At 43.7% G+C, this 26,180-nt stretch overlaps 2 protein-coding genes across 3 annotated transcripts in view; both read right to left on the bottom strand.

Annotated features, from left to right (window-relative positions):
- The window catches only part of LOC121546030 (laminin subunit beta-2-like), a 67,429-nt gene extending 51,932 nt beyond the window's left edge, over nt 1-15,497 (bottom strand). For both annotated transcript variants that reach the window (XM_045209585.1, XM_045209584.1), the window contains exons 1-2: nt 15,363-15,497; nt 15,053-15,132 (exon numbers count right to left, since the gene is read on the bottom strand). In XM_045209585.1, the coding sequence (XP_045065520.1) occupies nt 15,053-15,083 (31 nt within the window). In that variant the 5' untranslated portion in view covers nt 15,084-15,132; nt 15,363-15,497. The remainder of the gene's footprint in view (nt 1-15,052; nt 15,133-15,362) is intronic.
- Nucleotides 15,498-23,997: 8,500 nt separating this feature from the next.
- Nucleotides 23,998-26,180, bottom strand: part of LOC121546029 (laminin subunit beta-2-like) — a 47,830-nt gene continuing 45,647 nt past the window's right edge. The window contains exons 32-33 of the mRNA XM_045209583.1: nt 25,209-25,374; nt 23,998-24,755 (exon numbers count right to left, since the gene is read on the bottom strand). Coding sequence (XP_045065518.1) covers nt 24,619-24,755; nt 25,209-25,374 — 303 coding nt within the window. The 3' untranslated portion in view covers nt 23,998-24,618. The remainder of the gene's footprint in view (nt 24,756-25,208; nt 25,375-26,180) is intronic.

A 26,180-nucleotide genomic window follows, 5' to 3' on the forward strand; every position in this document is an offset into this window, starting at 1 on the left:
TCAGTCTGGTGTTTTCTGTAATGACCTTAGTGATCACTGTTTTACAGCCTGTGTTTGTAATGGCTGCTCAGTGAAACGACCTGTCCTGATTTGTCATAGACACTTTAACGAGCAAGCCTTCCTTCATGACCTGGCCTCTGTACATTGGTATAGAATCAGCCTGATCCCCTCTGTCGAAGAAGCTTGGACCTTCTTTTTTGATATTTTCAGTGGTATTGTTAACAAACACGTCCCCATAAAGAAAACGAGAATTAAAAACAGGTTCAGCCCCTGGTTCGACCGTGATCTGTCAGAGTTACTCCACCTCAATAATTCCATTTGACGAAAGGCTCGACACATGCATACTCAGGCTGACTGGCTCTTGTTCAGGCAGATGAGAAATAAGTTCACTCAGGCTATCCGGAAGGCCAAAGTTAGTTACTTTAAGGAGCAGTTCTCTCTCTGTGGGTCTAACCCCAAGAAGTTCTGGAAAACGGTTAAAGACCTGGAGAATAAACACTCCTCCTCACAGCTGCCCATGTCCCTTAATGTTGATGATGTGGTTGTTACTGACAAGGAGCACATGGCTGAGCTCTTTAATCACCACTTCATTAAGTCAGGATTCCTATTTGACTCAGCCATGTCTCATTGCCCGTCCAACATTTCCTAATCTCCCACCCCTTCTAATGCGACTAGCCCCGATGCTCCTCCCTCTTTCTCCCCTGCCCCGCTACAAAGTTTCTCCCTGCAAGCAAATCACTGAGTCTGAGTTGCTAAAGCAGCTCCTTAAACTTGACCCCAAAAAAACAACCTGTCTCTCCTCTCTGGGGAGGTTCTCATTGCTTGGAAGGCAGCCACGGTCCGTCCTTTATTTAATGGGGAGATCAAGCTGATCCTAACTGTTATAGGCCAATTTCTATTTTGCCCTGTTTATCAAAAGTGTTGGAAGAACTTGTCAATAATCAACTGACTGGCTTTCTTGATGTCTATAGTATTCTCTCTGGTATGCAATCTGGTTTCTGCTCAGGTTATGGATGTGTCACTGCAACCATAAAGGTCCTAAATTATGTCACCATTGCCCTTGATTCTAAGCAATGTTGTGCTGCTATTTTTATTGACTTGACCAAAGCTTTTGATATGGTAGACCATTCCATTCTTGTGGGCGTATTGGTGTCTCTGAGGGGTCTTTGGCCTGGTTTGCTAACTACCTCTCTCAAAGAGTGCAGTGTATAAAGTCAGAACATCTGCTGTCTCAGCCACTGCCTGTCACCAAGGGAGAACCCCAAGGCTCGATCCTAGGCCCCACGCTCTTCTCAATTTACATCAACAACATAGCTCAGGCAGTAGGAAGCTCTCTCAACCATTTTTATGCAGATGATAGTCTTATACTCAGCTGGCCCCTCCCCGGATTTTGTGTTAAACGCTTTACAACAAATCTTTCTTAGTGTCCAACAAGCTTTCTCTGCCCTTAACCTTATTCTGAACACCTTCAAAACAAAGGTCATGAGGTTTGGTAAGAAGAATGCCCCTCTCCCCACCGGTGTGATTACTACCTCTGAGGGTTTACTTGGGAGTATGGCTAGACGGTACACTGTCCTTCTCTCAGCACATATCAAAGCTGCAGGCTAAGGTTAAATCTAGACTTGATTTCCTCTATCGTAACCATTCCTCTTTCACCCCAGCTGCCAAACTAACCCTGATTCAGATGACCATCCTACCCATGCTAGATTATGGAAACGTAATTTATAGATCAGCAGGTAAGGGTGCTCTCGAGCGGCTAGATGTTCTTTACCATTTGGCCATCCGATTTGCCACCAATGCTCCTTATAGGACACATCACTGCACTCTATACTCCTCTGTAAACTGGTCATCTCTGTATACCCGTCGCAAGACCCAATGGTTGATGCTTATTTATAAAACTCTCTTAGGCCTCACTCCCCCCTATCTGAGATACCTACTGCAGCCCTCATCCTCCACATACAACACCCATTCTGCCAGTCACATTCTGTTAAAGGTTCCCAAAGCACACACATCCCTGGGTCGCTCCTCTTTTCAGTTCGCTGCAGCTAGCGACTGGAACGAGCTGCAAAAAACACTCAAACTGGACAGTTTTATCTCCATCTCTTCATTCAAAGACTCAATCAAGGACACTCTTACTGACAGTTGCAGCTGCTTCACGTGATGTATTGTTGTCTCTACCTTCTTGCCCTTTGTGCTGTTGTCTGTGCCCAATAATGTTTGCACCATGTTTTGTGCTGCTGCCATGTTGTGTTTCTACCATGTTGTTGTCATGTGGTGTTGCTACCATGCTGTGTTGTCATGTGTTGCTGCCATGCTATGTTGTTGTCTTAGGTCTCTCTTTATGTAGTGTTGTGGTGTCTCTCTTGTTGTGATGTGTGTTTTGTCCTATATTTTGATTTTTAATCCCCATCCCAGCAAGAGGCCTTTTGGTAGGCCGTTATTGTAAATAAGAATTTGTTCTTAACTGAATTGCCTAGTTAAATAAAGGTTAAATAAAAAATACACTTGGCATTTACTCAACACATTATAACAACTGTCCCTGAGAAAAAGTCTAGATCACATGTTTCCTATGCAAACACTGCATTTGTGTACACAGACAATGACGGGAATAAGTTGAACACTTTAATGCTGTTTAACCATCAGCCAACTGAAAGCCTTTTTTATTTCAGTATGTATTTCTCCAGGGTGAGAGTTATTTTGATCAAAGCACAGTGTGAGAAGAGGACTTGTATGTGATGAGTAACCATTGACCACTGTCTTTCTGTCATGTAGGTCATACGGAAATAAGTCAAAATACAATTCCCACTTGATGATTTAATAACATACGTGTTTATGGTTAACTAGGCAGCAGTGTGCCCTGCTCATTTCTGCAGCTCTCTCTCTGCCATTCTCTCCTCTTACCCATACATGGACAGGCAGGGCCAGGGAGGAATGCAGGCCGACAGCTGAGAGGGAGGCTTACCTCAGCGCTAACAAAGCACTGCTGTTGGGCTATTAGCCTAGCCACAGACTACTATAATAACTACTAGGAGATAGTGCTGTTGTATAGCTTAGCCACAGACCAGTAGAGGTTGAGAAACAAGCCATGCCATTGCGCTATTAGCCTAGTATTAGCCACAGACCAGAAGTAAAAGTCCTTCTGTTGAGCTAGCATAGCCACAGACTAGGAGAGGTTGAGATACAAGCCCTGTCGTTGAGCTATTAGCCTAGCATTAGCCACAGACCAGAAGTCCTTCTGTTGAGCTAGATGCTAACAAGTAGAAACATCCGCCACTTAAACAATTTAATGAGAAATTATGCAGAATTAAAGAGATCAAATCCATTAAAATGTAATGTGCTCTGAAAACCATAATATTTCTCAGTCAACAGGCCATTTCAGTGATTGTTTCCTCTCCTCTGCTCTGGACTATACTGAACTGGACTTGTACTCTGCACTCCTAATGTGGTTTATTATGTGTATAATAATAGTTATTTCCACCTCTTCCCAAAATAAGTGTAATGAGTTTAGACTGGACAGCTCCCAGCATCCTCTCTGTTCTGCAGTAGGCCTTGCCCTGGCTAATCTGCCTGTAATGGCCTGGACCAACACACAAAGAGAGGGGGCTTTTCTCACCCCATCTCTCTGTCTCTCTCTCTCTGTCTCTCTCTCTGTCTCTGTCTCTGTCTGTCTCTCTGTCTGTCTCTCTGTCTGTCTCTCTGTCTGTCTCTCTGTCTGTCTCTCTGTCTGTCTCTCTGTCTCTGTCTCTCTGTCTCTGTCTCTCTCGCTCTCTCTCTCTCTCAGTGTGGTATGTATTGTAAGTGTCTACTATGCAAAACCCCACTGCCTGTCCTGGCACTCTCTGGAGAGATGGCTGTGCCTGTCAGCTGGGGCCGCTGACTCACTTTCTTCTGTTTCTTCTAGCTTTCCTCAACTTTCAATAAAGGTTTTTGGCACTATGTGTTCCTAGTAGGATCAGGTGGGGGAGTGTAAAGAATGAGACCTCCAGTCGTTGTCTCCAGAGTGAGAGCAGCAGGGACCTGATCTATTTCACATGTCACTGGGTTGTGTTTGGAGACAGACAGGGGGGGGCGGATGGCGATGTGACATCAAGAAGAAACATTCCAATCTGACTGGGTGACAAAGACGAGAAGGAATCTGCTGTCAGCACCTTCCTCGGTGTAAACACTGGAACCAATCACCAAGACAAACACACTCACATACAGTACACACATACACAGACAGACACTAATAAAAGCAGACACCCCCACCCCCCCCAAAAAAAGAAAAGAGCTATGGAGATGATGCTACGTTAAATCTAGAACACTTGTTTCTAGGTGGTTGATGGCAGCATTTGGAGCTCTTGAAGCAGCATGCGTGGCACGAGACCAAACAGAATAAGAGTAGCGCATCTCTGCATGGCATCCTATTCCTGACCTCACTGGGAGTAGCGCTGCAGACTACCATCTCTGCATGGCATCCTATTCCTGACCTCACTGGGAGTAGCGCTGCAGACTACCATCTCTGCATGGCATCCTATTCCTGACCTCACTGGGAGTAGCGCTGCAGACAGACAAACGTCCCTGCATGGCATCCTATTCCTGACCTCACTGGGAGTAGCTTTGAGAGAGCACAGATAAGTATAGAACTGGCCCAGAGCAAACTAGCTAATTACTTTACATTCTCTCCATCTTCCTCTCTTTCCCTCCCCTCTCTCTCTGGTCTCTTCTAATGAGCCATCCACTCCCACATCCAGAGTAGAGCGCCTCTCTCCTCCTTCCTCTCCTCCCTTCCAGCATGGAATCCTGGGAATCTCAATGCAGATGGTGATTCCCCGGGGGAGGGGAGGGGGCGTCAGGCAGATTGTCCAAGCGAGGATGTAAAGTAGAACTCCCTCGTTACCGTGGGGCTGCGCTGAGAGAGACCTGCCTAGTTACTTACCCGGTTGTTAAGAGTAACGAGGCGTGCCACTGAGAAGCATCTGCTCCTGCTGGGTGTAAATCACCCTGGTTCTTCCACAGCGGGAGAAAGTCACGGGCCACCAGACATATCCACAACAGGTGGTCATGGGAGAGTGATGCTGGACACACAGCTGTTGCCCATGCTCTGGCTGCCCCAGCCAGCCTCAAGAACCAGGTCTCTGACTCCATTCTCCAGAGTCCTGTGACAGCCCCGGACCCTTGCCATACCTCCTTTGCCCTTTGGTACTCCCAGGTCCCAGGCCTACTCAGTAACCAGCCCCTGGCCATGCTCCTCAGTGTAAATCTATGGGGCAGTCAGACACACATGTGCAGCAGATGTTGGGTGCAGTCAGCCAGTCAAGTGGCTGTGGGTTTCATTTACTGACTAGTGCTCTCGGTTTGCCCTTTCACCAGCTGGAGTGACGGATGGAGATTCACTCAAGTTCTCCACTGGAGCCAGACATACCAGATGTGTACATGAGCTAATCACACATGTGTTTCTACTTAGAAAGTACATAGGGGATTTGTAATTGTGTTATATTCCAAGTGTACTCCAGTCTCCTGATACAATTTATCAGGGACACAATCAAATACTTTTGTGTAAATCTGTCTGGTATGTACAATCTCTGAATAACCTTGAGATTAGGGGAAGTCTGTTCAGTGTGTGTGTGTGTGTGTGTGTGTGTGTATTGGTTGGTTCTTCTATTCTTGTGGGGACCTAAAATCCCCCAAAGCCCCCTCAAGGATAGTAAAACAAGGAAAATGTCCCACGTCCCCATGAGGACAAAGGCTATTTTAGGGTTAGGGTTACAATTAGGGTTACAATTAGGTTAGGGTTAGGAGTTAAGGGTAAGGGTTATGGTTAGGGTTAGGGGTTAAGGGTAAGGGTTAGGGTTATGGGTTAGGGAAAATATGATTTTGAATGGAAATACATTTTAGGTCCCCACAAAAAAACAAATTGTGTGTGTGCGTGTGTGTGTGCGTACTGTGTATGACTGAGACTGAACATGCCTCCATTCATATGTGTGATGGTAGGAAGTCATTTTTCTTTCCACTTCAGTTGAACCAAGACCAACAACTGACACTTCCTGTCCCTTGGGACACATAGAGATGACCTGGGTAAGCCAGACACTTCCTGTCCCTTGGGACACAGAGAGATGACCTGGGTAAGCCAGACACTTCCTGTCCCTTAGGACACAGAGAGATGACCTGTGTAAGCCAGACACTTCCTGTCCCTTGGGACACAGAGAGTTGACCTGGGTAAGCCAAACACTTCCTGTCCCTTGGGACACAGAGAGTTGACCTGGGTAAGCCAAACACTTCCTGTCCCTTGGGACACAGAGAGATGACCTGGGTAAGCCAGACACTTCCTGTCCCTTGGGACACAGAGAGATGACCTGGGTAAGCCAGACACTTCCTGTCCCTTGGGACACAGAGAGATGACCTGGGTAAGCCAGACACTTCCTGTCATTTCTCTCCAGGTATCCCTAGAGATGAGTAATAAAACAAGGAGGTAAGAAATCTCACTTACAGACGACTGCAACATACCTTAAACCCATAAGGAAGACAAACACATTCTGGCCCAATGTTCACAATTTCACACAACCTACATCCACATGAAGAGTTTATTTCCAAAAACGCTACATCCACCAATTTTTCACATTTGTGTTTTTTCATCAGAAATGATTGCTTATGGGTACCTTCATGTGTTTGTAAAGTATTACTGTTTTCAGATTTTTAAAAAACGTTTTAGATTTCTTTTAGCGAAAAGCTATATATATTGTTTAGCTGGAATGGAATGTTCACATCCTGTATATTTGACTGTGATATGTGGTTGTCTCACCTAGCTAACTTAAAGGGATACTTCGGGATTAAGGCAATGAGGCCCTTTATCTACTTCCCCAGAGTCAAAAGAACTCATGGATACCATTTGTATGTCTCTGTGTCTAGTATGAAGGAAGTTAGAGGTAGTTTCGCAAGACGATGCTAACTAGCATTAGAGCAATGACTGGAAGTCTTAGCAACTGTGCTAGCGCTAGTTAGCAACTTCCTTCAAACTGCACGCAGAGACATAAAAATGATATTCACAAGTTCATCTGACTGTGGGGAAGTAGATAAAGGGCCTCCATGCCAAAATCCCAAAGTATCCCTTTAAAGGAGAAGTTTACCCAAAATTCAGAAACTCCCAAGTGATTCAATAGATTGAAACTAGTTCAGTGGAGTTTGCCCTCCCCCTGTAGTGCTGTAATGAGACAGCTGCAAAAACGGGTCACGTGACTCATGAAGCTGGATGCAGGCCTTGCTCTGCTCAGTTGCCAGTGAATTCATATGATTCAGAAATCTGCGAAGTGTGGACAAATTTGTTGTTTAATTGAAAGCCTACGGCCGAATTAGCTTTTGAATCAGGAAATGTGTACTTTTCCACCTAAAACTTTAGCGATTATTTTAGATCATTATTTTATGTAGCCGACTGCCACAGCAGCAGAGATGGGTAACTGCTCAGTCTGGAGGAGTTCGTGGTGGAAGTACGGAAAGTGTTCGATTCTCCGTTGTCTGGGAGAGAGGCTGTAAACTGCTACAGCTATGTCAAGACTCGCGTAGTGTGGCAGACTACGCAGTGGATTTTCGCACGTTGGCGGCTGAGAGTGCCGGAAACCCGGAAGCATTGTTGGACATGTTCCTTCACGGATTATCGGAGGTGATCAAGGATGAGCTCACAGCCCGGGAGTTGCCCATGACCTCGACTCCCTCGTAGCCTTGACCATCCGGATCGACCGCCTCCGAGGAATCCAGGAATCTCCCGAAGTCTTTTCAGAGAGAATCCGATGTCACCCGAGTGCTCACGGGAATCTGCGAGGGCGGTCGACTCGCCTCCTCCCGAGCCCAAGCTACTGGGAAGGGCTCAATTGTCTCCGGATGAACATTTACGCAGACTGAACACCAGGAGCTGTCTGTATTGCGAAACTACAGGACATTATATGTCCACCTGTCCATTAAAAAGACCAGGCTCATCAGTAGGTATGAGTACTCTGGTGAGCCGTACAGGGATTTTCCAATCTCCCATTACTTGCACCCCTCTCCATGCTACCCTGTTGTGGGGTGACCAGGCCAAATCACTCCGGGTGCTCATTGACTCTGGGGCCGATGAGAGTTTTATCGATGCTACCTTGGTGTTGGAGCTGAGTATCTCCACTCAACCACTCTCCATTCCCATGGACGTCAGATTGCTGGATGGGCAATCTATTGGCAGAGTCACCCGCAATACGATTCCTATCAACCTACGAGTATCAGGAAATCACAGTGAGTGTACGCAGTTCCTGCTCATAGAATCTCCCCATGTACCCGTGGTTTTGGGATATTCATGGTTCCAGAAGCACAATCCCCTGATCGACTGGGCTACTGGTGCCATCGTGGGTTGGAGCCCGTTCTGCCATGCTCAATGTCTTAAGTCGACCCAGCGTGCCCCAGGACGTCTTCCTGCAGGTTTAAGAGAAGCCTCGTCTCTCCCTCCGCATCAACCCTACGACTGCGCCATTGACCTTCTCCCGGGCACTACACCCCCTGCTTTACTCCCTGTCGGGTCCGGAGACCAAGGCAATGGAGGAGTACATTGAGAACTCTCTCGCTGCAGGGAGTATTCGTCCATCGGCCTCTCCCACCGGCGCAGGGTTCTTCTTTGTGGAGAATAAGCACAAAACTCTGCACCCGTGTATCGACTACAGGGACCTTAATGACATCACGGTTAAAAAAACGTTACCTTCTACCACTCATCTCCTCGGCTATTGAGCCTCTTCAGGGAGCGACCATCTTTTCTAAGTTGGACCTTCGGAACGCCTTCCATCTGGTTTGGATACAAATCAAATCAAATTGTATTTGTCACATGCGCCGAATACAACAGGTGTAGACCTTACAGTGAAATGCTTACTTACAAGCCCTTAACAAACAATGCAGTTTTACGAAAGAATACCAAAAAAACACACAAAAAAAGACAATATCAAATAATATGAAATAAAAGTAACAAATAATTAAAGAGCAGCAGTAAAAATAACAATAGCGAGGCCATGTGCGGGGGCACCGGTTAGTCGAGGTAATTGGGGTAATATGCACATGTAGGTAGAGTTATTAAAGTGGCTATGCATAGATAATAAACAGAGAGTAGCAGTAGGATAAAAGAGGGGTGGGGGGCAATGAAATAGTCTGTGTAGCCATTTGATTAGATGTTCAGGAGTCTTATGACTTGGGGGTAGAAGCTGTTTAGAAGCCTCTTGGACCTAGACTTGGCGCTCCGGTACTGCTTGTACAAAACCCTTGTTGGCAATCACAGAGGTCAGACGTTTCTTGTAGTTGGCCACCAGGTTTGCACACATCTCAGGAGGGATTTTGTCCCACTCCTCTTTGCATATCTTCTCCAAGTCATTAAGGTTTCGAGGCTGACGTTTGGCAACTCGAACCTTCAGCTCCCTCCACAGATTCTCTATGGGATTAAGGTCTGGAGACTGGCTAGGCCACTCCAGGACCTTAATGTGCTTATTCTTGAGCCACTCCTTTGTTGCTTTGGCCATGTGTTTTGGGTCATTGTCATGCTGGAATACCCATCCACAACCCATTTTCAATGCCCTGGCTGAGGGAAGGAGGTTCTCACACAAAATTTGACGGTACATGGCCCCGTCCATCTTCCCTTTGATGCGGAGAAATTGTCCTGTCCCCTTAGCAGAAAAACACCCCCAAAGCATAATGTTTCCACCTCCATGTTTGACGGTGGGGATGGTGTTCTTGGGGTCATAGGCAGCATTCCTCCTCCTCCAAACACAGCGAGTTGAGTTGATGCCAAAGAGCTCCATTTTGGTCTCATCTGACCTCAACACTTTCACCCAGTTCTCCTCTGAATCATTCATGTTCATTGGCAAACTTCAGATGGGCATGTATATGTGCTTTTTTGAGCAGGGGGACCTTGCGGGCGCTGCAGGATTTCAGTCCTTCACGGCGTAGTGTGTTACCAATTGTTTTCTTGGTGATTATGGTCCCAGCTGCCTTGAGATCATTGACAAGATCCTCCCGTGTAGTTCTGGGCTGATTCCTCACCGTTCTCATGATCATTGCAACTCCACGAGGTGAGATCTTGCATGGAGCCCCAGGCCGAGGGAGATTGACAGTTATTTTGTGTTTCTTCCATTTGCGAATAATCGCACCAACTGTTGTCACCTTCTCACCAAGCTGCTTGGCGATGGTCTTGTAGCCCATTCCAGCTTTGTGTAGGTCTACAATCTTGTCCCTGAAATCCTTGGAGAGTTCTTTGGTCTTGGCCATGGTGGAGAGTTTGGAATCTGATTGATTGATTGCTTCTGTGGACAGGTGTCTTTTATACAGGTAACAAGCTGAGATTAAGTGTGCTCCTAATCTCAGCTCGTTACCTGTATAAAAGACACCTGGGAGCCAGAAATCTTTCTGATTGAGAGGGGGTCAAATACTTATTTCCCCCATTAAAATGCTAATCAATTTATAACATTTTTGACATGCGTTTTTCTGGATTTTTTTGTTGTTATTCTGTCTCTCACTGTTCAAATAAACCTACCATTAAGATTATAAACTGATAATTTCTTTGTCAGTGGGCAAACGTACAAAATCAGCAGGGGATCAAATACTTTTTTTCCCTCACTGTACAGCATTTTGCTAAATAACATGATTATTTGTGATAGATTTTATACAAATACATGTCTGTCATTGAACAACCCCATGCCATGATTAAATAGTGAAAAAACACCAATCTCTTTCATAATTTCTTTAAACAAAAAAGCTAATATAATAATTTACCAACATTTCTGAAAATGGATATATAGCGTTTTGGAATGAAACTCTTCACATGTAATACCAAACTAAATCAGCCGGCCTAGCTCTCCCTATGGGGGTATCTACAGTTGAAGTCGGAAGTTTACATACACCTTAGCCAAATACATTTAAACTCAGTTTTTCACAATTCCTGACATTTAATCCTAGTAAAGATTCCCTGTTTTAGGTCAGTTAGGATCACCACTTTATTTTAAGAATGTGAAATGTCAGAATAATAGTAGAGAATTATTTATTTCAGCTTTTATTTCTTTCATCACATTCCCAGTGGGTCAGAAGTTTACATACACTCAATTAGTATTTGGTAGCATTGCCTTTAAATTGTTTGACTTGGGTAAAACGTTTTGCGTAGCCTTCCACAAGCTTCCCACAATAAGTTGGGTAGGTTTTGGCCCATTCCTCCTGACAGAGCTGGTGTAACTGAGTCAGGTTTGTAGGCCTCCTTGCTTGCACACGCTTTTTCAGGTCTGCCCACACATTTTCTATAGGATTGAGGTCAGGGTGATACCTTGACTTTGTTGTCCTTAAGCCATTTTGCCACAACTTTGGAAGTATGCTTGGGGTCATTGTCCATTTGGAAGACCCATTTGCGACCAAGCTTTAACTTCCTGACTGATGTCTTGAGATGTTGCTTCAATATATCCACATAATTTTCCTTCCTAATGATGCCATCTATTTTGTGAAGTGCACCAGTCCCTCCTGCAGCAAAGCACCCCCACAGCATGATGCTGCCACCCCCGTGCTTCACGGTTGGGATGGTGTTCTTCGGCTTGCAAGCACCCCCCTTTTTCCTCCAAACATAATGATGGTCATTATGGCCAAACAGTTCTATTTTTGTTTCATCAGACCAGAGGACCTTTCTCCAAAAAGTACAATCTTTGTCCCCATGTGCAGTTGCAAACCGTAGTCTGGCTTTTTTATGGCGGTTTTGGAGCAGTGGCTTCTTCCTTGCTGCGCGGCCTTTCAGGTTATGTCAATATAGGACTCGTTTTACTGTGGATATAGATACTTTTGTACCTGTTTCCTCCAGCATCTTCACAAGGTCCTTTGCTGTTGTTCTGGGATTGATTTGCACTTTTCGCACCAAAGTACGTTCATCTCTAGGAGACAGAACGTGTCTCCTTCCTGAGCGGTATGACGGCTGCGTGGTCCCATGGTGTTTATACTTGCGTACTATTGTTTGTTCAGATGAACGTGGTACCTTCAGGCGTTTGGAAATTGCTCCCAAGGATGAACCTGGCTTGTGGAGGTCTAAAAAAGAAAATCTGAGGTCTTGGCTGATTTCTTTTGATTTTCCCATGATGTCAAGCAAAGAGGCACTGAGTTTGAAGGTAGGCCTTGAAATAAATCCACAGGTACACCTCCAATTGACTCAAATGATGTCAATTAGCCTATCAGAAGCTTGTAAAGCCATGACATCATTTTCTGGAATTTTCCAAGCTGCAAAAGGCACAGTCAACTTAGTGTATGTAAACTTCTGACCCACTGGAATTGTGATACAGTGAATTATAAGTGAAATAATCTCTCTGTAAACAATTGTTGGAAAAATCACTTGTGTCATGCACAAAGTAGGTGTCCTAACCGACTTGCCAAAACTATAGTTTGTTAAAAAGACATTTGTGGAGTGGTTGAAAAACAAGTTTTAATGACTCCAACCTAAGTGAATGTAAACTTCCGACTTCAACTGTACATACCAGTCAATTACAGGTGAGCACTGACCTGTCTTTATGACCACATGAAACAGCTAGTCAGGGTTTAAAGGTGAGTGATTTTTACAAGGCAACCGTCTGTCCCTTGATATTATAACTGGGGCAGTGGAGTCTGGAGACTGTGCAGGTAGAGGGAGGGCGGGGCGGAGGAGGATGTTAGTAAAACAATAGTGGACTGACCATCCCCCTCAGACTCCATAATGAACGTCATGTCCACTCTTAAATACAGGTGTATTTAAGACGCATGACACAGCCTATCATTATACAATAGAGCCTGGCTGTAGATGCATACAGCAGTGAGATGAAGAGGCAGAAGCTGGGCAGGCCTGGAGGGGCCACACAGTCCAGGCTTTCTCCTCCCCTCCCCTCCCTGGGGGCCTTGTCTGTTATACTGACTAGAGTGAGAGTAGACCAGAAAGCAGCCCATCAGACTAAGTAGAGGAATTGCCTCTTTCCAAGAAGACAGTAGAGGAACAGCTAATCGGAACACTGTGGGAGGGGGTTAAACTGTGTGAGGTGGTTAAAGCTTGAGGAGCATGTGTTTTTAACATGCAAACCCACAGCAAGACGGAGCTATGGCCATCAATCAGCAGAGACAGAAAGGCTGAGATAGAAAAAAATATATATTCTAACCTATATTCATACACCCACGGTTTCAAGTGACAACTGGTAGGAAGCAATCCCAACTTTTACCCGACGCCTTGTGTTTTCACTCTTAACTTCAAGTGCACTTAACTATGTTATACACAACCTCAACTTGACCCTGACAACCATTCATTATCGATAAAATACAAGCCCCAAAACACAGTTCACAATAGGTACTGTGTTAAACTAAGACAGAGTCATATATCAAGTACACTGGGGTCAGGTTAAACATGTGGATACCAACAGTGCCAATCACCCTCTTGTTCTTAAAGAGAACATCTCCTCCTCCTCCTCCTCCTCCTCCTCATCATCATCCTCCTCATCCTCCTTTTTTCGCAGAGAAAAGTCCCTGCCCACCACTCTTCTTCTTTCTCATAAACCCCCCCTCTCTCCCTCTCTCTCTCTCCCTCTCCTTCTGGTTTCTGCGGTTGGCTTCAACTGGCCCATTGTTCTTGAATCCACTGAGTTCCGGAGTCTCTGCTCACAGAGGGGCTCAGGATCACACAGCTCCCAACACTGGGCGCCAGCCTGTACCTGTCCTTCATCTGCACACAAAACAACACACAGGTGCTCCAGAAGACTATAAGAAAGCTCTGTAACAAAGGCTTTAGTTCTATAAGGAAAGCTTCTGTCCTCTTTCGTGTAAGCCTGAACACTCGTCACCGGCGTACAGCCTTTTACAGGGAGATGTATTCATAAAAGAGCAGTTTGTTCAGCCTTTTCTAAACCGTCTTTTCTTCTCTCATGTCTCTCCATGGTAACGGAGGTCCCTGTTCAGGGTCTTTCTTAACACAGCTGCTGTTCACCGTCGACTAATCACTACAGCAGGGGCTCACGTGCAGAATCACCTGCTAGGCATTTCACAATGATTGGGTGGACACCACTGCTTCACAAATGACCCAATGAAGACTGGTTACATTTGGAGGGTGAGACAGGAGCCTCAGCTGTCAACGACCTGTAGAAAATAGATACACCCCCCTCCCCCTACTGCGCCTTCAAATCCCCAGCCCTGTCATCCTATAGCATCTTCTGAGGAGGAGGAGAGAAGAGGAGAAAGCTGAAAGGGAGAGGAGAGAGAGAAGAGCTTTGTCTCTCTGATCAGCCCTTCCCTTTCACCCGCACATGAAGACTAATTAACCTAGTCTGGCCCAATGAAGTGAGGGGATGGATATGACCCCTGACCTCCAGAGGTCACACACAGAGGTGTCAGGGTTCTGAAGAGATCAGTCTGTATCTCTATAATGACAGGCTGCTGGGAAGACTACACTCACAAGTAGAACCCTCTAACAAAGAGCAGTCTTCAGCCTCGGATTAAATAACCCCCTCACACACACACACACACACCCGTGATGCTGTAACAACACCATCGTAGGGGGGGGATGGACTGTGTCCGTTTGCGGATTCAGCTGGGCTGTTTTAGGAGGACCATAAACAGAGTTGATGGTTAGCCTCCCCAAAGCACAAAGTCCCACCCAGAGACCTCTCCAACACCACCCAGGAAGACTGGGGAATTTAGCACCAAGGACAGTGGACTGAGAAGTGACCCCTAAAGAGGGGAATGGGGATCCCCCCAAAAAACAGGGCCATCTTGTCTCAGAGCTGGAGACAGTAAACACAACCCTCTGCCTCACTCTGTCCCATCCATCAGCCATGTTGGCTACAGTAGGCTATCTGTAGATCTGTATCGTTTTTCTATCCATTTGTTTAAATTCTGGATGCTTACCATATCCACATTTTGCTGTGATTTTAACATTTAAATTCGCATCGCAAGTTCACTACACATATACTCAACAGTATAGATGACACAACCTCAAAGCAGTTTACAACTCATAACCTTTTCATTGCATCATTAGGCCGTTGGTTGGCATAGGAACATGTTCATTGCCTTCAAAGCGCTCAGCGCAAAGGCTACTTACCACAGATAAAAATTACCAGTGTCGCGTGCATGGCTTTATGGTCATCAGTAAATCAATCCCCTTTGAAGTGTAGATTCTGCCTGAAAATTTTACATAGAAATAGCCTTGTATGAAACATTTTACACGTTAACTCAATCAATAAAGATCCGACAGAGCGTATTGATTCCATACTCTTATTTAAAAAGAAAAACACTATGATAAACTGATACTGCATTAGAATGTATAGTTTGCAGGTTGGAAGGTTTACTGTAATAGAACAACGTTAGTTCAACTGTAATACATTATTTCAGAGAGAGAAAAATACACTTACACTTTTATATCAGTAGGTTTGATCACCGTCTTTTAAATCAACTCGAATCCTGCGAGTCCCCCTGTTAAATTTAATGCGAGGTTGAGCGGAGTTCGCAGTATGAACTGAAGTCTGGCGACCACTCTCCAAAGTTCTGTCCTGAGTCTCGTTTGATGGAAACTGCGCAGCGGAGCATCTTTAGTAGGAATGGACTCGCGCTTCTGGCTGCTCGAGCGCTGATCATGTCTGACTGGACTGCATTTGTTTATTGTAGTGTAATAACACCTAAACAAAAATCCACTTATAAAACGGTTTAAAATGTATGATATATATATATATATATATATATATATATATATATATATATATATATATATATATATAGATACACACACACACAGTACCAGTCAAACGTTTGGACACACCTACTCATTAAAGGGTTTTTCTTTATTTTTACTATTGTCTACATTGTAGAATAATAGTTAAGACATCAAAAATATGAAATAACACATATGGAATCATATAGTAACCAAAAAAGTGTTAAACAAATCAAAATATATTTTATATTTGAGATTCTTCAAATAGCCACCCTTTGCCTTGATGATAGCTTTGCACACTCTCAACCAGTTTCACCTGGAATGCTTGTCCAACAGTCTTGAAGGAGTTCCCAAATACGCTGAGCACTTGTTGGCTGCTTTTCCTTCACTCTGCCGTCCGACTCATCCCAAACCATCTCAATTGGGTTGAGGTCAGGGGATTGTGGAGGCCAGGTCATCTGATGCAGCAGTCCACCACTCTCCTTCTTGGTAAAATAGCCCTTACACAGCCTGGAGGTATGTTGGGTCATTGTCCTGTTGAAAAAAAAATGATAGTCCCACTAAGCCCAAACCAAATGGGATGTTGTATCGCTGCAGAATGCTGTGGTAGCCATGCTTGTTAAGTGTGCCTTGAATTCTAAATAAATCAGACAGTGTCACCAGCAAAGCACCCCCACACCATAACACCTCCTCCTCCATGCTTTACGGTGGGAACTACACATGTGGAGATCATCCGTTCACCCACACCGCGTCTCACAAAGACACGGTGGTTGGAACCAAAAATCTCCAATTTGGACTCCAGACCAAAGGACACATTTCCACCAGCCTAATGTCCATTGCTTGTGTTTCTTGGCTCAAGCAGCTCTCTTCTTATTATTGATGTCCTTTAGTAGTGATTTCTTTGCAGCAATTCGACCATGAAGGCCTGATTCACACAGTCCCCTCTGAACACTTGATGTTGAGATGTGTCTGTGACTTGAGGTCCTCTGTAGCTCAGCTGGTAGAGCACGGCGCTTGTAACGCCAAGGTAGTGGGTTCGAACCCCGGGACCACCCATACACAAAAAAATGTATGCACGCATGACTGTAAGTCGCTTTGGATAAAAGCGTCTGCTAAATGGCATATTATTATTTATTATTATTGAACTCTGTGAAGCATTTATTTGGGCTGCAATTTCTGAGTCTGGTAACTCTAATGAATGTATCCTCTGCAGCAGAGGTAACTCTGGGTCTTCCATTCCTGTGGCGGTCCTCATGAGAGCCAGATGCATCATAGCAGTTGATGGTTTTTGCGACTGCACTTGAAGAACCTTTCAAAGTCCTTGAAATGTTCCGTATTGACTGACCTTCATGTCTTAACGTAATGATGGACTGTCGTTTCTCTTTGCTTATTTGAGCTGTTCTTGCAATAATATGGACTTGGTATTTTACCAAATAGAGCTATCTTCTGTATACCCCCCTACCTTGTCACAACTGATTGGCTCAAACACATTAAGAAGGAAAGAAATTGAAATGCATTCCAGGTGACTACCTCATGAAGCTGGCTGAGAGAATGCCAAGAGTGTGCAAAGCTGTCATCAAGGCAAAGGGTGGCTATTTGAAGAATCTCAAATATTTTGATTTGTATAACAGTTTTTTATTTACTACACAATTCCATATGTGTTATTTCATAGTTTTGATTTCTTCACTATTATTCTTCAAAAATAGTAAAACATAAAGAAAAACCCTTGAATGAGTAGGTGTGTCAAAATTTTTGACTGGTAGTGTATGTATATATATATATATATATACATACACACACACAGTTGAAGTCGGAAGTTTACATTCACCTTAGCCAAATACATTTAAACTCAGTTTCACAATTCCTGACATCTAATCCTAGTAAAAATTCCCTGTCTTAGGTCAGTTAGGATCACCACTTTGTTTTAAGAATGTGAAATGTCAGAATAATAGTAGAGAGAATTATTTATTTAAGCTTTTATTTCTTTCATCACATTCCCAGTGGGTCAGAAGTTTACATACACTCAATTAGTATTTGGTAGTATTGTCTTTAAATTGTTTAACATGGGTCAAACGTTTCGGGTAGCCTTCCACAAGCTTCCCACAATAAGTTGGGTGAATTTTGGCCCATTCCTCCTGACAGAGCTGGTGTAACTGAGTCAGGTTTGTAGGCCTCCTTGCTTGCACACACTTTTTCAGGTCTGCCCACACATTTTCTATAGGATTGAGGTCAGGGTGATGGCCCCTCCAATACCTTGACTTTGTTGTCCTTAAGCCATTTTGCCACAACTTTGGAAGTATGCTTGGGGTCATTGTCCATTTGGAAGACCCATTTGCGACCAAGCTTTAACTTCCTGACTGATGTCTTGAGATGTTGCTTCAATATATCCACATAATTTTCCTTCCTCATGATGCAATCTATTTTGTGAAGTGCACCAGTCCCACCTGCAACAAAGCACCCCCACAGCATGATGCTGCCACCCCCGTGCTTCACGGTTGGGATGGTATTCTTCAGCTTGTAAGCACCCCCTTTTTCCTCCAAACATAACGATGGTCATTATGGCCAAACAGTTCTATTTTTGTTTCATCAGACCAGAGGACATTTCTCCAAAAAGTACGATCTTTGTCCCCATGTGCAGTTGCAAACCGTAGTCTGGCTTTTTTATGGCGGTTTTGGAGCAGTGGCCTCTTCCTTGCTGAGCGGCCTTTCAGGTTATGTTACTATAGGAGACGTTTTACTGTGGATATAGATACTTTTGTACCAGTTTCCTCCAGCATCTTCACAAGGTCCTTTGCTGTTGTTCTGGGATTGATTTGCACTTGTCCCACCAAAGTACATTCATCTCTAGGAGACAGTACGCGTCTCCTTCCTGAGCGGTATGACGGCTGCGTTGTCCCATGGTGTTTATACTTGCGTACTATTGTTTGTACAGATGAACGTGGTGTTTGGAAATTGCTCCCAAGGATGAACCTGACTTGTGGAGGTCTAAAAAAGAAAATCTGAGGTCTTGGCTGATTTCTTTTCATTTTCCCATGATGTCAAGCAAAGAGGCACTGAGTTTGAAGGTAGGCCTTGAAATACATCCACAGGTACACCTCCAATTGACTCAAATGACGTTAATTAGCCTATCAGAAGCTTCTAAAGCCATGACATCATTTTCCGGAATTTGCCAAGCTGTTTAAAGGCAGAGTCAACTTAGTGTATGTAAACTTCTGACCCACTGGAATTGTGATACAGTGAATTATAAGTGAAATAATCTGTCTGTAAACAATTGTTGGAAAAATTACATGTGTCATGCACAAAGTAGATGTCCTAACCGACTTGCCAAAACTATAGTTTGATAACAAGAAATTTGTGGAGTGGTTGAAAAACGAGTTTTAATGACTCCAACCTAAGTGTATGTAAACTTCCGACTTCAACTGTATATAAAAGTATGGTTCTCTCTAGCAGTTGAGCTGGTTTTATGCCTTTAATCAACACACACATTGCTAATACAGGTACCAAGGCTAGATGCTGCATAAGCTTGTGACTTTGATGATATCAAAAGAGTGGGCTGACGATTCAGATCATTTTGGCATGATTGATACACATAAATGACCCCATACAAATTTGTTTGTGGCTGCCGAGTGTGTCCATTGAAGAAGTTGGGGAAAGTTAATTATTGACAGTGACAGTGTAAACTCCACCACATGTTTTAAGAAGACCCTCATGTCTGTCAGAGAATAGATGCAGGCTTGGAAACAGGAATGCGCGCTCTGGAGAGAACGGATTAGGCTCCCTTTTATTGCTTCAATGAACAATCCATGCTTCGCACAGATACACACCACCTATCTACCATCACCAAACCATGCTCCTTCCCAACAACAGGTGGTTAGAATAATTCCTATTCAGTAGGAAGACCTATATGCAAGTGCACTATTTTGAACATGTTACAGATTTCTAGCAGGCTATAAAGTTCCACCAAGTCATTGTGTTTATTCTCTCTCTCTCTCTCTCTCTCTCTCTCTCTCTCTCTCTCTCTCTCTCTCTCTCTCTCTCTCTCTCTCTCTCTCTCTCTCTCTCTCTCTCTCTCTCTCTCTCTCTCTCTCTCTCTCTCTCTCTCTCTCTCTCTCTCTCTCTCTCTTCTCTCTCTCTCTCTCTCTCTCTCTCTCTCTCTCTCTCTCTCTCTCTCTGCCTCTCTCTCTCTCTCTCTCTTTTTTTTTCTCTCTCTCTCTCTCTCTTTTTTTTTTTTTTTTTTTTTTCTCTCTCTCTGCCTCTCTCTCTGCCTCTCGCTCTCTCTGCCTCTCTGCCTCTCTGCCTCTCTGCCTCTCTGCCTCTCTCTCTCTGCCTCTCTGCCTCTCTGCCTCTCTGCCTCTCTCTCTCTCTCTCTCTCTCTCTCACACTTGTGAGAAAAATTGCAAGAAATATGACATGCAGTCAGTGAAAGGATAATTCTGAGAGGATGACTTTCCAGCCTGACTGAACAGGAGACTGTGGGAGGGAGAGGACCCTCTCTCAATGCACACTCAATGTTAAGGAACACACCCACACACACGTTGAGGAAGGTAGTAGCCTCCGTGCATTCTGACAATGTAGTCGGAAAAGCTCTCAATCTAAGTTGATTCTGTAGCACCCCCCAATGGTGCGAATTGTAATATTACTTCTTTCAGATTTCTAATTTGAGGCAAATCAGATCAATTCTAACGTTAGAGGTAAAAGACAACATGAAATAGACCTCAAGTGTGAGGCAAATAACTTCTTCAAAAAACGTCAATATTATATCAAACGTATATTTATTTTTCATAGACGTCTGTGTCAATTATACATCAATAGGGATGAAATTCACATCAAAAAATGCTTGTTTGTGTGAGTGACCGTTCTTGAGTGTTTGTTTTTGTGTGTACTGTATATGCGTGACAAACAAGTATTTTTTGCATCAATACCATTTTTGGTTACAAAAAATAAACAGTAACATCTGTAAATCCTTGGTATCAAACAGTACTTTTTCAATAGGAATGTTATATTGGACATTTAGCATATAAGTAGCCTTCTGTAGTCAAATAAAAACACAAATAATTCCAGAAAGGACATTAACATTGTAAAAACAACAAATTCCTTTCTTAACATCCTCTCTGTATCTCAAACATCTTGCGACAATTTTCTCTTTTCAATTTAGAAGTCGATCTATCTTGGATCACAAAATACAAGCTTAATTTGTCCCTATCCAGTTGTCACCTTGAACCACACACACCAAACTGGTGCAGATGGCTGTATAAAAACCAGATGGCTGTATAAAAACCATTAAATTAATTAATAGGGAACACTGGGCGTTGACAGACAGGCACAGATGACCTATGTAGTGCAGACCTGGGCAGAAAACAGTTGTATTTTGTAGTTTATTTGAAAACATTTCAAATACTCGAGGTAGTCAAATATACACCGAACAAAAAATATAAAGGCAACATGTAAAGTGTTGGTCCCATGTTTCGTGAGCTGAAATAAAACATCTCCGAAATTTAGTGAGCATTTCTCCTTCACCAAGATAATCCATCCACCTGACAGATGTGACATCAAGAAGCTGACTAAACAGCATGATCATCACAGGTGCACCTTGTACTGGGGACACTAAAAAGCCACTCTAAAATGTGAAGTTTTGTCACACAACACAATGCCACAGATGCCTCAAGTGTTGAGGGAGTGTGCAATTGGCATGCTGACTGCATGAATGTCCACCAGAGCTGTTGCCAGAGAAATCAATGTTAAGTTCTCTACCATAAGCCACCTCCAACGTCATTTTAGAGAATTTGGCAGTATGTCCAACCGGCCTCACAACCACAGACCACATGTAACCACGCCAGCCCAGGACCTCCACATCCGTCTTCTTCAACTGCAGAATCATCTGAGACCAGCCACCCGGACAGCTGATGAAACTGTGGGTTTGCACAACCGAAGAATTTCTGCACACAATGTCAGAAACCGTCTCAGGGAAGCTCATCTGAGTGCTCGTCGTCCTCACCAGGGTCTTGACCTGACTGCAGTTCGGTGTCGTAACCGACGTAACCGACTTCAGTCGGCAAATGCTCACCTTCGATGGCCACTGGCATGCTGGAGAAATGTGCTCTTCACAGATGAATCCCGGTTTCAACAGTACCAGGCAGATGGCAGACAACGTGTATGGCGTTGTGTGGGCGAGCGGTTTGCTAATGTCAACGTTGTGAACAGAGTGGCCCATGGTGGCGGTGGGGTTATGGTATGAGCAGGCATAAGCTACGGACAACGAACACAATTGCATTTTATTGTTGGCAATTTGAATGCTCAGAGATACCGTGACAAGATCCTGAGGTCCATTGGTCATGCCATTCATCCACCTCCATCATCTCATGTTTTCAGCATGATCATGCACGTCCCTATGTCGCAAGGATCTGTACACAATTCCTGGAAGCTGGAAATGTCACAGTTCTTCCATGGCCTGCATAATCACCAGACAAGTCACCTATTGAGCATGTTTGGGATGCTCTGGGTCGACATGTACGACAGTGTGTTCCAGTTCCCGCCAATGTCCAGCGACTTTGCACAGACATTGATGAGGAGAGGGACAACGTTCCACAGGCCACAATCAACAGCCTGATTAACTCTATGCAAAGGTGATCTGTCACTTTGCATAAGGCAAAGGGTGGTCATACCAGATATTGACTGGTTTTCTGATCCACGCCCCTACCTTTTAAAAAAGATATCTGTGACCAACAGATGCATATCTGTATTCCCAGTCATGTGAAATCCATAGATTGGGACCTAATTTATTTATTTCAATTGACTGATATTTTAGTTCAGTGTAGTCACAGTAGAGTTTAAACTAAAAGGCAACTATCTTCTTTGATAATCAAATACAGGTCTCAGAATGTTTTCTTTTAATATTTGAAAGTATTTTGAATACCTTTGCAGAAAACCAAATTGGCTAATATTTGAAGGTATTTCAATATATATGCAAGTAACTTGAAAACAAAAAAAATATTTATTTGATGGCTGCCAAATATTTGATGAAGAAACTACAACAGTTAGTTGAATCAGTCTAAATATATGATCATAAGCATATGTTTTGGAGGGCTCTCTGATATGAATCTTAATGTATCCAGTATTTAAATACACAAGGGACATGGAATCACCTCAGCGTTAGAGTAGACCACTTTTGCTCACTTCAAAATGAAGCGTTTTCACACATAGCTTTGAGCTATAGTATCGAATCAGGGGCGTCATGCACCCCAAAAATCTGAGGGCACAAAGTACGCGAGGATGTCTGGGGGGGTTGGAGAATTTTGCATTTTTGAAACACCTGAAACTGCTTTTTCCTGCAATCTAGAGCCATAATCATTATGCTTAATTCTATGTAAAAAAATATATATATGTTTATTTTATCTAAGCATACCTCTTGAGCTGTCTGTATCCTCCCTGACGGGTGGTTCTTCTTTTATAGAAACTAAATATGCTTATCTGCATCTCTGCTGAAATCTGTGTAAATGATTGAAAGGAATGTGAGTCTTATTCAGTACATTTAGTAATTTATTGCTTTTCTAAAGTCTACCATGTTTTCCAGCAGGCAGGACAGCTAAGATAGTTAGACAAGCTAGCTACTTTCATCTGGCTTTTTTATGGCGGTTTTGGAGCAGTGGCTTCTTACTTGCTGAGCGGCCTTTCAGGTTATGTTAATATAGGACTCGTTTTACTGTGGATATAGATAATTTTGTACCTGTTTCCTCCAGCATCTTCACAAGGTCCTTTGCTGTTGTACTGGGATTGATTTGCACTTTTCGCACCAAAGTACGTTCATCTCTAGGAGACAGAACGCGTCTCCTTCCTGAGCGGTATGACGGCTGCGTGGTCCCATGGTGTTTATACTTGCGTACTATTGTTTGTACAGATGAACTTGGTACCTTCAGGCGTTTGTAAATTGCTCCCAAGGATGAACCAGACTTGTGGAGGTCTGCAAACATTTTCCTGAGGTCTTGGCTGATTTCTTTAGATTTTCCCATGATGTCAAGCAAAGAGGCACTGAGTTTGAAGGTAGGCCTTGAAAAACATCCACAGGTACACCTCCAATTGACTCAAATGATGTCAATTAGCCTATCAGAAGCTTGTAAAGCCATGACATCATTTTCTGGAATTTTCCAAGCTGTTTAAAGGCACAGTCAACTTAGTGTATGTAAACTGCTGACCCACTGGAATTGTGATACAGTGAATTATATGTGAAATAATCTGTCTGTAAACAGTTGTTGGAAAAATTACTTGTGTCATGCACGAAGTAGATGTCCTAACCGACTTGCCAAAACTATAGTTTGTTAACAAGAAATTTGTGGAGTGGTTGAAAAATGAGTTTTAATGACTCCAACCTAAGTGTATGTAAACTTCCGACTTCAACTGTATATCCGGGTTGCATCCGGCTTACACAGCCCAACTTCCCATGTGCACTAGCGCTCAGTGCGCATAGGGAACAGCGCGAGCAGCGACAACGTCATCACGTCATCCAAAAAAAAATATAAGATGTTAATATCTTTGGTTGTGAGTAATGAAAAGAAAATCGGCCTCAGTGACAATTATTTGAATAATTCAATGGATGTTCTGTGCACAAAGGTGATGACTAAAGTGTCTTATTGGGAATGTTCTAATCTGACATCTCTATGGAAATTGTCTTTCTGGGCCGGACGTCAGTTAAACGGCAGTACCGAAGCAAGACTGTAGGACCAGTGGAAACCATGCTTCGAGACCGGAACCCTGGCTCCTTGATCAGAAGGAGCTGCTGTGTTCTAATGGACTACAGGAGTATAGTACACATGACCGTGTTCTCCTCACTAACAGTGGCTGTATTTCTTTTTATTTTGTGATATATTTTTTTATTAAATTCATTTCACATTTTACAGAGGGAGAATGGGAATAAAGCACCAGTGGAATATAGTTTTTCCTCCCCTACATCCTTCAATAACACACTATCAGTTGCAGTTGTTGTATGTCTGCACCTGCTTTCGTATGGCCTCCCGTGCGTCCGTGGCGTTCTTCTCAAGTTCTCCTAGCTCAGTCTGCTGGTCCTGCATTCTCTGCTCATTATTACGGAACTTCTTCTCAAGCTCTGAAACAGAACAGCAGAGAACTCATTATAGGAAGACAACAATTCAGGGACATTAATTGAAAAGCTGTAACCGAAAGGTCGCTGGTTCTAATACCCGAGCCGACTAGGTGAGAAATCTGCCAATGTGCCCTTAAGCAAGGCACTTAACCCTAACTGCTCCTGTAAGTCGCTCTGGATAAGAGCGTCTGCTAAATGACTAAAATGTAAATGTAATAATGCACTGCTTTGGAGAAGAACCCTACGGGCCCTGGTCAAAACTGTTGTTCTACGTAGAGAACTTCCAGTTCACACTTACTAGCACATCTACATACAAAAACCAAAGACACCATGCTGATATCCTTTGGCCATGGAATACTTTACAGCCATCAATTCACTTCATGGTTCCATACGGCTCTATGTTGTATATATATGGTATCTCATATGTCAAGTTTCAGAGGGCAGTACAGTACACACTTCGTAGGGTTTCTATGCCCTTGTCGGCCTTAGTGAGCAGGTCTTCAGCCTCCTTCTTGATCTCCTGGGCCCTCTGGTTGACACTCCCCAGGTCCCCAGAGGCCCCACCCAGAGAGTCCACCTTCATCTGCAGGTCCTTGTACAGATCCTCCGTCTCATTCAGCCTCTGGATCACAACACAGAGACACACACAGCAACACATCAACAACCACACACAGAACTATACATCAACAACCACACACACAGCTACACATCAACAACCACACACACAACTACACATCAACAACCACACATACAACTACACATCAACAACCACACACAGAACCATACATCAACAACCACACACACAGCTACATATCAACAACCACACACACAACTACACATCAACAACCACACATACAACTACACATCAACAACCAGACACACAACTACACATCAACAACCACACACACAACTACATATCAACAACCAGACACACACAACTACACATCAACAACCACACACACAACTACACATCAACAACCACACACACACACAACTACACATCAACAACCAGACACACACAACTGCACATCAACAACCAGACACATACAACTACACATCAACAACCAGACACACAACTACACATCAACAACCACACACAACTAAACATCAACAACCACACACACAACTACACATCAACAACCAGACACACACAACTACATAACAACAACCACACACACAACTACACATCAACAACCAGACACACACAACTACACATCAACATGTTGTAGCACAACCAGGAAACAGACACACACAACTACACATCAACAACCACACATACAACAACACAGCAACAACCACACACATACAACTACATATCAACAACCAGACACACACAACTACACGTCAACATGTTGTAGCACAACCAGGAAACAGACACACACAACTACACATCAACAACCAGACACACAGCCACACATCAACAACCAC

The sequence above is a fragment of the Coregonus clupeaformis genome, chromosome 30, assembly GCF_020615455.1.
Source record: "Coregonus clupeaformis isolate EN_2021a chromosome 30, ASM2061545v1, whole genome shotgun sequence".
NCBI lineage: Eukaryota > Metazoa > Chordata > Actinopteri > Salmoniformes > Salmonidae > Coregonus > Coregonus clupeaformis.